General features: G+C 35.3%; 1 protein-coding gene across 6 annotated transcripts in view; it reads right to left on the bottom strand.

Moving 5' to 3' along the window:
* The window catches only part of TENT2 (terminal nucleotidyltransferase 2), a 71,916-nt gene that overhangs the window by 13,951 nt on the left and 44,697 nt on the right, over positions 1–13,268 (bottom strand). For all 6 annotated transcript variants that reach the window (XM_043592874.1, XM_043592851.1, XM_043592858.1 and 3 more), the window contains one exon: positions 4,455–4,591. In XM_043592874.1, coding sequence (XP_043448809.1) covers positions 4,455–4,591 — 137 coding nt within the window. The remainder of the gene's footprint in view (positions 1–4,454; positions 4,592–13,268) is intronic.

The raw sequence follows: 13,268 nt of genomic DNA, 5'->3' as shown, positions 1-13,268 counted from the left end.
ATACAATAGTGTTAACATTTCCCACACGTGCTTGTATATGTGTATATGTGCGTGTTTTGAACTGAACTATTTGCTAAGCTGTGGATACATGAAACTTCATTTCTTTATCTTTTGGCATATATCTCCTAAAGAACGTTGTTTCCTTTATAATACCAACAGCATCTAGAAATTAACAGTAAGTCGAATGCCTTTTATAATTCCTCCACACCCTAATCAGATTACAATCAAGGCTCGTGTATTGTATTTGTCCCATCTCCTTAACCTGGAAAAGTTCTCTCCACTTATTTTTTTAATGACATTGACATTTTAAGAGACTAGGCCAGTTGTTTCAAAAAAACACCTATATTTTGAATTTGCCTCTCTTCTTTGTGTCATTTAACATATTCCTGTATCTTCTGTATTTCCTATAAACCTCTTAACAAGGGACTTTCTAAGGGTTGTCTTTGGCCTTTTCTCTTTCCTATTGGTTTTTTCAAACCGTTTCATAGCTTTAAATACCATTTACCTGTTGACAACTCCCAAATATATAGCTCTAACCATGACCTCTCTCCTGAACTCTAGATTTGTATATCCAACTATATACTCAATATCTCCACGTGATTATTTTGCAGATATCTCAACTTTTCAATGTTTAAAATCAATAATGCTCCTCCATTGCCTTCCCCATTACACCTAATGGCAACTCCATTGTTTCAGTTGCTTGCCAAAAACTTAGAAATCATTCTTGACTCCTTCTCATATGCTACATCTAATCTGTTGCAAATTAATATATACAAGTGGAATCTGACTACTTTTCATTCACTTCCACTATAATCATCCTTATCCAAGGCACTTCTCTTAAATTATTGTAATATCCTTCTAAGTAGGCTCCTTGCTTATGCCCTTGGCTCCCCTCAGTCTATTCTTACCCACCAGCAGCCAGTCTGTTCTTCCCTGTGATAAACCAAACCAGATTACATCATTTCTCTACTGGAACCCCTCCAGTGGTTTTCCATATCACCCAAATGAAAAGCCAAAGTCACCAAAATTAACTAGATAGCCCTATATGATGTAGATTTCCTTAACTCTTTGAAAGCATTTTCTTCAATTCTCTTCCGGGCACACTGGCCTCTTTGTTATTCCTTGAAGATGTCAGACAACCCCCATCTCAGGTTCTTTGTCTTTGCACTTGCTTTTCCTTCTGTTTGGAAACCTCTTCTCCACAGACACATAACTCACACATTCCTCTCCATCATTTCTTTATTAAAGGTCACTTTTCGGGGCGCCTGGGTGGCTCAGTCGGTTAAGCAGCCGACTTCGGCTCAGGTCACGATCTCGCGGTCCGTGAGTTCAAACCCCACACTGGGCTCTGTGCTGACAGCTCAGAGCCTGGAGCCTGCTTCAGATTCTGTGTCTCCCTCTCCCTCTGCTCCTCCCCTGCTCGTACTCTGTCACCCTCTCCCAAAAATAAACAAACATTAAAAAAAAATTTTTTTTAAAAAGATCACTTTTTCTGTGGGAATTTTCCTTCAACATGCTAAGTAATAAACTGCAATGCAGGCATTAAAACTGTAAGAATTACATATACCAGAAACTCCTTTTTTGCTTTTGCTTTATTTTTCTCCACTTACCACCATCTAACACGCTAGACATTTTGTTTGTTTATTGTCTATCTCTCTATAGTACAATACATATGCAACGTAAGCTCCATGAAGACACTTTTGCCTGTTTTGTTAACTGCCATATCCCTGATGCATAGAAAATAGCTTGATATGTAGTAGGCACTCAATGATTTATTAAATGAGATGAAAAAAATCAGAATAAGAAAGGAGATGGCTGGAAAAATTAGGCCTTTGTAATTTCCTTCTTAAAAAATGTATTTAAGTATGTAGGCATGCATTTTTAACTTGAGATAGACTAGCAGTAATGGCATGTGATTAGGCAGCCAGAGAATAAAGAGGATTAAAAAATAGGTAACCTTTTAAGGTTCCTAGAATCTCTAGTACCTAGGAGTTTTTAAGATATTTAAAACTTAAATTTTTCCTTTGTTTTGCTAAAATACAAAATTATTACATTCTGACTTTTTTTCCCTTGGTTCTCTGAGCTACCTGATCCTTTTTTTTATTTTGTCAGTTCCCTGCTCCCAGGTACAGTTCTAGAAGTATGGCTTCATTTTAAGAATTTTCAGCAGGAAGGTTTGGGAGAAAGCTGTGAGTGAAGCAGATAGGAAAATCTTAGTGATTTTTAAATGGCCATACCAAATTTCTGCAACATTTATGCCATGTACTCAAGTGTTGCTTAATAGGCACTTAATTCTGCCTTCAAGTAAAGAGAATTTTTTAAATGAGTATCTCCAAGTTCAGAAGAAATCCTTACAAACATTTCTAACAGCTGCCAGAATTCCTCTGAACAGCACCTAGTTCATTGCCATGACTACATTCTTGGCAGTGCTCTCTCCAGTCAAATTTCTGAAAATATCTGGTATGAAACAACAATATACTTGACAACTGCACTGTATGATGAAAGAATGGGTGAAGATGTCTCCTAAATCATGTATCATAGTGGTAACAAATGCATCCAAAAGTTCAAAACCTCTTCTGAAACCTCAGCACCCTAGCCAGTATCATTTGGTACAACCGGCTAGTTTCTGTTAATACTAAACTAACACACAAACCTGCACATCTACCATCTTGTTTCAGTCCAACAAAGCAGTTGATTTTCAAGGTACTGGTATCTAGATGTTCTAGTCCTAAACTGTACGTGGTAGAAATATATCTTTTTTCTATGAATCCTTTCCCTCCCTTCAAACTTCCCTAATTTACAATAAAACAGACGATGCCAATATATTCTAAAAATTAAGAATATAGTTTTGGAGTCAGGCCCCAGACTGAATCCCAGTTCTCTAACTATCTAGCTGTACTGCCATAGGCAAGTTTAAAGTATACAAAGTATACAAATTCCCTAGGCCTCACGGGGGATTACCATGAGGATTATGAAATAATATATAGAAATCACTTGGCATACTGTAGGACATGAGGTACTCACTAAACATTAGCTACAGTTACTGCAACATCTCAAAAATCTTAACTCTAGAATAACCTTTACAGTCTCTTACATCCCATGTCTCTTATTTCTTGTCTTTATAAATGAAGGCCCCTTCCTTTTTATCCTTATTGCCTGGACTTACACTCTGGTGCTGGTCATTTTTAACGGTGATTATTTTAACTTCATTCTTATTCAACTACTTTCCTCCAGCATTTTTCCTACTCCTTTTCTTAACCCAATTCAGTAATTTTTAAGTCACCTTTAGTATCTTTGCAACATGTCTGTAATCTTACCCTCTGCTTCAAAAGTATTTATTTATAGCAAGTATTTTCCAAGTAGCCACTGTCTGGCACTAGGGTAGGTAATGGAGACACAACTGTAAACTAAACAGGCACAGTATGGTAAAAGCTCTGCTTTGAGGAATTTAAATAACATTACTTCTTTCATGCCCTATGTTTCAAATCATCTCCTACGAGGCAGGTTTCTTTAGAGCTACTGCATCACAGCAAACAAAACAATACTGACACTGCAGTAAAGCATCATAGTTAAGAGTATGGATTTTGCAGTCAAAACCAACAGAAATACTCCCCTGACTAGCTGTGTGATCTTAAGGAAAATTTCTTCATCTCTCTAAATGCTTCACTGGTAAAATGGGCATAATATAATACCATATGATATGGTTATTATGTAAACTGAATAATACATATCTGTTTAAAACAATTTTTCCCACCAGTAACAGCAATTTATTACAAATGCTATTTTCCCTCTCTCCAAATCTCTTCCAAGTGGCACCCTCCTCCTCTAACTTTGTACAACTCCTAAGCTTTCCTCCTTCAAGCTTTTCAGAGGAGCTGCAAACAATGCCTAATCCCACTCAATCTGGACTAAGAACTCCCTTAAGAACTTTCAGTTAAATCCAGTCTGATTATACACTTTAGTGTTCTACGTTTACCTATCACCCTCAGAAGAACAAAAAAAAAAAAGTGGAAAAGGAGTATTCCTTGATTTTTATTCATACTAACACAACTATTCAGGTATCAAGTATCCAGAAGATCTTTTCCCAAGTTTGTTTTAGCTGTGTTTATGATAAATCTTAACTTCCTAAAAACAGATGTTTCAAACTATGCAGCACCTATACAGGGCCATCACAAACATTTATTCAGGCCCTGCTATGAAAAGAGGCAGGTAAACATAAAATGAAATCGCTACTGAAATCTACTAAAATCGGGCTTACTGAACTGTAATTTTTCATTAGCTAGGAATGTGAAATCTACTTAGTTCCTAACAATTAATCATTGGAATATTAAATTTTATAAACTGTGTATTTCTAGACAAGTCTGTAGCACTGAAACTAACAAATATAGCTTCCGACCAAAATTGTAACATTCACAGAGATAAATGAATAAACACAATTTGAAATTTTCACTTACTCAAATTCTGTAGCATAATATTTAAGAAAGCCCAGTAAGAGGTCCCCAAGATTTGATTCATTCTTCGAGAGGTAAGGAGGAACATTACATGGAGCTTGATGTACAAGATGCAGCTGTATAGCAGGACTAAAAGATTCCTGTCAAAAAGAAAAAGGGGGAAATATAAAGCCATTTAAAACACACACTAAAAACTTTACAAATCCTGACGTAATGCTCTCTGAAGAAGAGAGAAGAAATCTTTATGTTGGCAGTTTGGAAATCTGAAGTTTTTCTCCTACTAAGGATTTCACCAGTATTTGGAGTATGCCAGAAAATACTTAAAAAACTAAGAGATTCTAAACCTTGCCTGAGGTATATCACTCATTTAAATGGATTCCTACAGTAGCAAAAAATTTTCTAACTCATAAACCCTTACTGTACATACTAAGATTTCATCAAACTACATATGGATTTCTTTATAAATGCATCTCCTTAACTGCTTCTACAAGGAGCAGTTGTACTTTATAAAGGGTTAAATCAAGCACAAGGTAAGAGCGTTTTCTAACTGTCACTTAAAATTTCTCTTAGAGGCCATAAAAGTAATTAATATATGTATAGTACTTATACCAATTTTAAGATTCTTAAAATTTTATTTCATTTTTGTATTTTGTATCTTAATGGGAAGGAAAGACAGAAATTCAACATGAATTTAACTTCAAAAGACAAAGAAGGCAGGGAAAAGAAGAAAGATAGGAAACAAACCAGCAAGCAATATTCAGCAAACTTTTACCACAATATTCATAAAGGAGGGTATCATTCGCTTGTAATCCATGCTGAAACAACACACTTATTGGAAAGAATACTAATGGGTACTTATCTTTTTGCTGATAGTATGCCATTCATTTTCATGTATGATCTTTATTAGTAACAAATTCTGGCTCTAAAACATACTGAATGAACTATGGAGGTTCTAACGTAACACATATCCACGTATTAGAAAAAAAAACTTTAAGGTAATTTGAACACTGTCCTTAAGATGGGTTTTCTACATGCCTCTTTGCCATCAGAGTAATAGATATTTTTTTAAGCAACTTGTTCAGGCAAAACAGCTTATCCTTAAGGTTCCCAAATACCTAACAAATCAACCTTCGGTTTATGGATATCAATTCAATTAGTAATGTCTAAGTCACTCCATTAAATTTAAAAAAAAGGCTCCCAAAAAACTAAGCTGATACAGAGAAACAGGGTAGTGCATCTATTTAAAGGCAGTACTCGGGGTGCCCGGGTGGCTCAGTTAGTTAAGCATCTGACTCAATTTCAGCTCACATCATGATCTTACAGTTCATGAGCTCAAGCCCCACATTGGGCTCTGTGCTGGCAATGCGAAGCCTGCTTGGGATTCTCTCTCTCCCTCTCTGTCTCTGCACCTCTCCTTTCACCTGCTTGCAAGCGTGAGTGTGCACTCTCTCTCTCAAAAATAAACAACCATTTTAAAAAATTTAAAAAATAAAGGTAATCCTCAAAACTCCCAGTAAAAATAAAGGAGCAAGAAAATAACAAATTCTCTCCCTGTCCCACAATTCTATCAATAATTTTTAACTACCAAGAAGTAATAGATTATCTTTCTCTCAGAAGATCATTCTACCCCAACCACAGTTTGTAAAGCTGACACTCCTAAACCTGGAACTTCCCCTTACACTTCTCTCAGATTTAGTATTACATTATGAGACTAAGGTAGAAATCTACATTGTCTCTCCAACTAGGGGGAGTACAAGAGAAGCCTCAATTCCTAAGAAAGAGTGAAAGCAGAGGGGCAGCAGGAATACTGCATCTACCACCGTCTGTCTTGTACTGGTAAGTATAAAACTGGACTTAGGACAGCATTTTAACTTGTAAAATTTAAATGTTATTTTCTGGCTAATTAAACAAAAAGATATAACATAAGTTCAAATGACAAGGAGAAGAAAAGTAGATCACTGTTAATACCTTCTGCTCAGAAAGCTTTTTACTAATTTTGATTTCTAGCGCATAGCACACTAAGAATTCAATTTATGAACTGATGCTGAAATAAAACAGTCATTTTCTTATCTTAATTCTAAAACTGTTTGAACCTCTTTTAAAATTTTTATTTTTTTTCAATAATTTAAAAAGATCAGTAACTGTAGATTAACAATGAAGAGTTGTGAGACCTACTCTACTCAAATGCTGAATGACTTGACTAACAGTTTGACCAGTCTCCTCTTAGCTCCGTTATTCTTTTCCATGGTCACATACAAAAAGGGCCATGGCATATATACTTGAGGAGAACCGAAGGAGAAATCCAAACTAAAAAGAAAAAAAAAAGAAAGGGTCTAAAAGATGCCATAAGTAAACAGAAATTCCATTTAACCATCAGAAATCCCCATTGTTAGCAATCCTAAAATTCATATGGAACCACAAAAGGCCCCGGAATAGCCAAAGTAATTTTGAAGAAGAAGACCAAAGCAGGAGGCATCACAATCCCAGACTTTAGCCTCTACTACAAAGCTGTCATCATCAAGACAGCATGGTATTGGCACAAAAACAGACACATAGACCAATGGAATAGAATAGAAACCCCAGAACTAGACCCACAAACGGATGGCCAACTCATCTTTGACAAAGCAGGAAAGAACATCCAATGGAAAAAAGGCAGTCTCTTTAACAAATGGTGCTGGGAGAACTGGACAGCAACATGCAGAAGATTGAAACTAGATTGAGACCACTTTCTCACACCATTCACAAAAATAAACTCAAAATGGATAAAGGACCTGAATGTGAGACAGGAAACCATCAAAACCCTAGAGGAGAAAGCAGGAAAAGACCTCTCTGACCTCAGCCGTAGCAATTTCTTACTTGACACATCCCCAAAGGCAAGGGAATTAAAAGCAAACATGAACTATTGGGACCTTATGAAGATAAAAAGCTTCTGCACAGCAAAGGAAACAACCAACAAAACTAAAAGGCAACCAACGGAATGGGAAAAGGTATTTGCAAATGACATATCGGACAAAGGGCTAGTATCCAAAATCTATAAAGAGCTCACCAAACTCCACACCCGAAAAACAAATAACCCAGTGAAGAAATGGGCAGAAAACATGAAAAGACACTTCTCTAAAGAAGACATTCGGATGGCCAACAGGCACATGAAAAAGATGCTCAACGTCACTCCTCATCAGGGAAATACAAATCAAAACCACACTCAGATATCACCTCACGCCAGAGTGGCCAAAACGAACAAATCGGGAGACTATAGATGCTGGAGAGGATGTGGAGAAACGGGAACCCTCTTGCACTGTTGGTGGGAATGCAAACTGATGCAGCTGCTCTGAAAAACAGTGTGGAGGTTCCTCAAAAAATTAAAAATAGACCTACCCTATGACCTAGCAGTAGCACTGCTAGGAATTTACCCAAGGGATACAGGAGCACTGATGCATAGGGGCACTTGTACCCCAATGTTTATAGCAGCACTCTCAACAATAGCCAAATTATGGAAAGAGCCTAAATGTCCATCAACCGATGAATGGATAAAGAAATTGTGGTTTATATACACAATGGAGTACTACGTGGCAACGAGAAAGAATGAAATATGGCCCTTTGTAGCAACACGGATGGAACTGGAGAGTGTTATGCTCAGTGAAATAAGCCATACAGAGAAAGACAGATACCATATGTTTTCACTCTTATGTGGATCCTGAGAAACTTAACAGAAACCCATGGGGGAGAGGAAGAGAAAAAAAAAAAAAAGAAAAAAAAGGAGGTTAGAGTGGGAGAGAGCCAAAGCATAAAAGACTCTTAAAACTGAGAACAAACTGAGGGTCGATGGGGGGTGGGAGGGAGGGGAGGGTGGGTGATGGGTATTGAGGAGGGTACCTTTTGGGATGAGCACTGGGTGTTGTATGGAAACCAATTTGACAATAAACTTCATATATTGAAAAAAAAATTAAAAAAAAAAAGAAATCCCCATTGTTGGTAATTATTCACATTACAGAAAGATTCTCTGCTTTAAGAAAAATTTCACCAAAGAATTTTTTTTAAAGGGAGCTGCCCCATTGCACATGTATTTAAAAATAATATATGCTACCTTGGATACGAGTAGGCAGAACTTTAACATATTAGAAAACACATAAAGAACAACTGAAAAGTCAAAGGAATTACATCCTAAATCCATGGAAAAACAATTTAACTGATAGAATGTAACATCTTTCTAAACGCATTTGGAGGTGAGGTGGGTTATCGATACCTGCTGTTTGTTTTTAATGTAGGGAAGACATCTTTATTCTGTAATGACTTAATTCCTGCAAATATCTGCCAATTGATATTTAAAGATTTTTGAAGATCTGTACCTTCTGTACCTTTTTTTCCTTTTCAATCAATGCCAATTTAAGAAAAATTTAACTGGGCAACCCTTTGAAAAACTTCTGAAAAGTCTCAACTTTTCTTTGCCCATAGAACTGCTTCCCCCCAAAATGGCAAAAACATCTTTTGCCAAATTCCATCATTTTCTGACACTGTGCCATAATATCTTACCTTCAAAGTTTGAAATTTAGACAATTAAGCACTTTCTAGAATAAAATAGACTGGCTAAACTTTTACTTGCTAACTGTTCTTTAAAAAGATACATGCCTTAATTGAAAGAAGACTATTTTTTACCTCCAGGCAAACAGAGAAATTTAAGTTACATAGTATTCTAACAATATAAATTATTAGACCCTATATATAAATGTTGAGGAAGGTCTCAAAGAAAAAGATAACTGATATAGACTACTTAAACAGAGTTCTGCCTAAATAGAAAAAGAGCTAAATGATATATTAAAGTCTCACCAACCTTTCTTAATTATACGCAGATTACCACGAATTCGGTGATACATGTTAAAGACTGATCATGAAATTTCCTTTAAATTATATTTGCTTTTAGCAAAATGTTTAACATTTTGAAAGCAACATAAGCATCATAAAGTAGAAGCACTATAATGAAGTGGTTAAGAGCATGAGCTCTGGAGTCAGAATTAGCTTTGAAACCTTCTCTTAGCTCTAGGAACTTAAATTGCTTAGCTTTCCAAAGGTTCAGCTTCTTCATCTATAACACAAGGAAAATAACAGTACTCATAGAACTGTAATAAGGATTAAATGATATAATATATGTAAAGCATAGCAGCAATAGTATTACCTATATAGTATTTAGTATATTTAGTATAGTATGTAGTATAGTACAGTATTGCCTATATAGCTTGGCATCATTATTATTATAACTGTACATTATCTTTTTTTTTTTTAATTTTTTTTAACGTTTATTTATTTTTGAGACAGAGAGAGACACAGCATGAACGGGGGAGGGGCAGACAGAGGGGGAGACACAGAATTGGAAGCAGGCTCCAGGCTCTGAGCCATCAGCCCAGAGCCCGACGTGGGGCTCGAACTCGCGGACCGCGAGATCATGACCTGAGCTGAAGTCGGATGCTTAACCGACTGAGCCACCCAGGCGCCCCTGTACATTATCTTTTTTTAGAGCACAAGGTGGAGTGGGAGAGAGAGAGGAAGAGAGAGAATCTTTAGCAGACTCCATGCCCAGTGCTAAGCCTGACTCAGAGCTTGATCTCATGACCCTGAGATCATGACCTGAGCTGAAATCAAGAGTAAGACACTTAACCAACTGAGCGACCCAGGTACCCCATAACTGTCCAATTTATGCAATAATGCAGTATAGTTACCTCCTGAAATAATGTATTATTTCAAATTAACTTCCTTATAGCTCTTAAAATTTAAGTAATATCAACTTTAAAAGAATGTTTTATCACTAAAAAAAACTTCCCCCAAATTTTTAAATATGTCTTTTCAAAGGTATTCATTTATAACCTGTTTTACATAACTAAAATCCTTCATCATACTGTACACACTTTAAAACTGAAAAAAAAAGTTGCTATATGTATACATATGTATGCATATGTATACATGTAAAATTTAATATATTTCAATACATAACTACACAGGGGAACTCTACTTCTCAGAATTCCTAACTTCATAAGTATAAAAATGGCTTCCTGGAATATGAAGATGCCACTAGGGAAAGAAACAAATATAAGTTATCTTCATAAATCTCCACCTAGCATAAATCTAGGTAAATCTCACAATATACTTGCATTAAACTAAAGATCCCTTCATAAGTTTAACCCGAGTTTATACATTTAAACATTCTCAACTTCACTGCTTTAACTCAATAATAAATATTCTGTCTTCTATTTGACTATTCATGTTGCCTTTTTAAAGTCAATAAGAATTAAGTAGTAATAATAATGTTATATAGCTTTTGAAGGTAAAGATATGGCCACAGTCTTTCATCCTTTTTTTTTTCATAATTTAGTATCCAAACCGAACTGAAACACCATACCAATTTTTAAAACAATTATCATAAATTTGAGGAGAAAATACGAAAATAACTAAAAAAGCATAATATACTGAACAAATGTTATTCTATTTCAAAATTTATATCCTATTTTTAAATTCTACTTAACTATATTAGAGAAGCTCAAAATTTAAAAGAACCTTGTTCCCTTGTAAAAAAAAAAAGTGTTTTTTTTTGTTACTATAAAGTTTTAAGTCATTCTCAAACTTACTTATTCAACCTGAAATTTTGTCATGTATGTTTTTTCTTAAAGAAAATAAAATGTAATAATCAACAGAAACTAGATGAAATAATATATTAGTGAACACTACTATCATTTTGCCTTTCCTCATTCAGCACAGTATAATAGAAAAAATATCAGTTTCTGGGTCCATAATTTGTGACTGTAATACAACTTGGATCAATAATATAATCTTCCTAAGACTTAGTTTCTTCACCTGTGAATCAAGGAAAATACTACATAAGTTTACCTGTCAAGGACTAAGGACACTGTATATAAAATTTATAGAGTGCTGACATAAAATAGATACTACATAAATAATAGTTATCAGTAGTAAGAAATAAGCTGATTTGCTTGTTCCATTGGATGGACCACCAAGAAAAGCACTCTACTGATCAATTAGCTTACAAGTTTCAGATAAAATTTAAAATCCTGTTAAGAGTGGAGAGTATATCCTTACCCATGTAAGCATTAATCTTATAGTAAAGATAGTATTCTTCAAATATTTATGGTAATATAACCACACCTGAAAGCAAATTAAGACATTCTTAAACCTAGCAGGTCTTGCTACAAGTATTTTTTAAGGCTTTGGGACTGAACTAGTATTAAATCTATTTCCTTGTTACAGGTATAGAAATAGGATTATTAGCACAACAGGAGTGTAGAGTATAGGGTGAGAGACAGTGTAAGTGAAGAGAAGATGGGACTCTGTCATGGGGGGGGAAGCTAGAAAATTAGAAAAATGAAACAGAAGTAAAAATAAGGTTCTTCAAACTAGAATATACTAGTAAGAACCTTGGTATCCTAAAATAAAAGCAATACCTCTGCTCTGTTCTCAAGCATAGAGCATTAAACTGAGACTTTATTAGTATTTTATTTTAGTAAAACAAATTCATGCAGCACAGAGTTTAAGTGAGATTTGTGTAGAAGCATCTGTTCCACACACAGTAAGAGACTCTTTAAAGGATAAGTTTAAAAAAATTTTTTTTCAACATTTATTTATTTTGGGGACAGAGAGAGACAGAGCATGAACGGGGGAGGGGCAGAGAGAGAGGGAGACACAGAATCGGAAGCTGGCTCCAGGCTCTGAGCCATCAGCCCAGAGCCTGACGCGGGGCTCGAACTCACGGACCGCGAGATCGTGACCTGGCTGAAGTCGGACGCTTAACCGACTGCGCCACCCAGGCGCCCCTAAAGGATAAGTTTTAACTATTAGATGCTTTGTATGCTGAAAAATATACACAGCTCTTTCTACACGGAAACCTAGGTCTTAACAATAAAGCTAGGACAATAAAATGAAACAGTAAACACCCAGTCATTATTTCTGACCTTTCAGCATAAGCTAAATAATCAATATTTTATGGAGGGAGAAAACCATTCAAGGATAAGACCCAAAAGTTCAAGTTACTTTTATTTCTATACTTTCTGATGCTTTCATTTTCACAATGTTTATGAAAGCATAGTGATCCCTAGCAATAATTGAAACACATTATAGTAGCTCTTTATAATACCAGAAATTAGTTTTCAAAATGAGGAAGATAAGATACCCAGATTCCAAACGATTCTTATAACGGTGTCTTTACCAGATGATCCACCACAACCTGGGAAGTCCTCACCACAGCAATCTCGATAACAGTGAACCTTTCATTATCCAGCACCTTGCATGTGTGCATTACGATAATAACATGTTCAAAAACATCAGTTCTTAACTATCAAAGGTTAAGTTATATTTAATTTAGATTCCATATCAAGGACTTATATTTTCTATGATACATATAAAATAAGCAAGTCCTTTGAAAAGTGATCACTCAAGCTAGATCTTTTTCAATTTGCCTATTTAGTAATTTTAGAAAACAGCTTTTTGTAACTTCATAAAACTAAACAGGTAAAAATTACATGGTTTCAGAAGGCTGATTAAACATTCTAAACAGATAGTTTAAATATTATTTCCAAATACAACCAGGAATAAGGATGATTATGGAGGAAAACAGAAATGGTAGGACTATAAAACAAGGAAACAGAATTCTGGAAAAAAGGAACACAAAAAACTGGAAAAGAAACAAAAGTATATAGATTGTGAGTTATGTACATTACCTAGGTTTCTCTAAATTCAAACTGAGTATATACCAAACTTTTTCTAGTAGGCACCCTTCACCACTTTCATGTTTCCAATTAACTTCAGAAGGATTCTTAA

The sequence above is a fragment of the Prionailurus bengalensis genome, chromosome A1 (assembly GCF_016509475.1).
Source record: "Prionailurus bengalensis isolate Pbe53 chromosome A1, Fcat_Pben_1.1_paternal_pri, whole genome shotgun sequence".
Taxonomy (NCBI): Eukaryota; Metazoa; Chordata; class Mammalia; order Carnivora; family Felidae; genus Prionailurus; species Prionailurus bengalensis.
The sequence above is the reverse complement of the archived record's forward strand: the minus strand, read 5'-3'. Positions and strand labels throughout refer to the sequence as shown.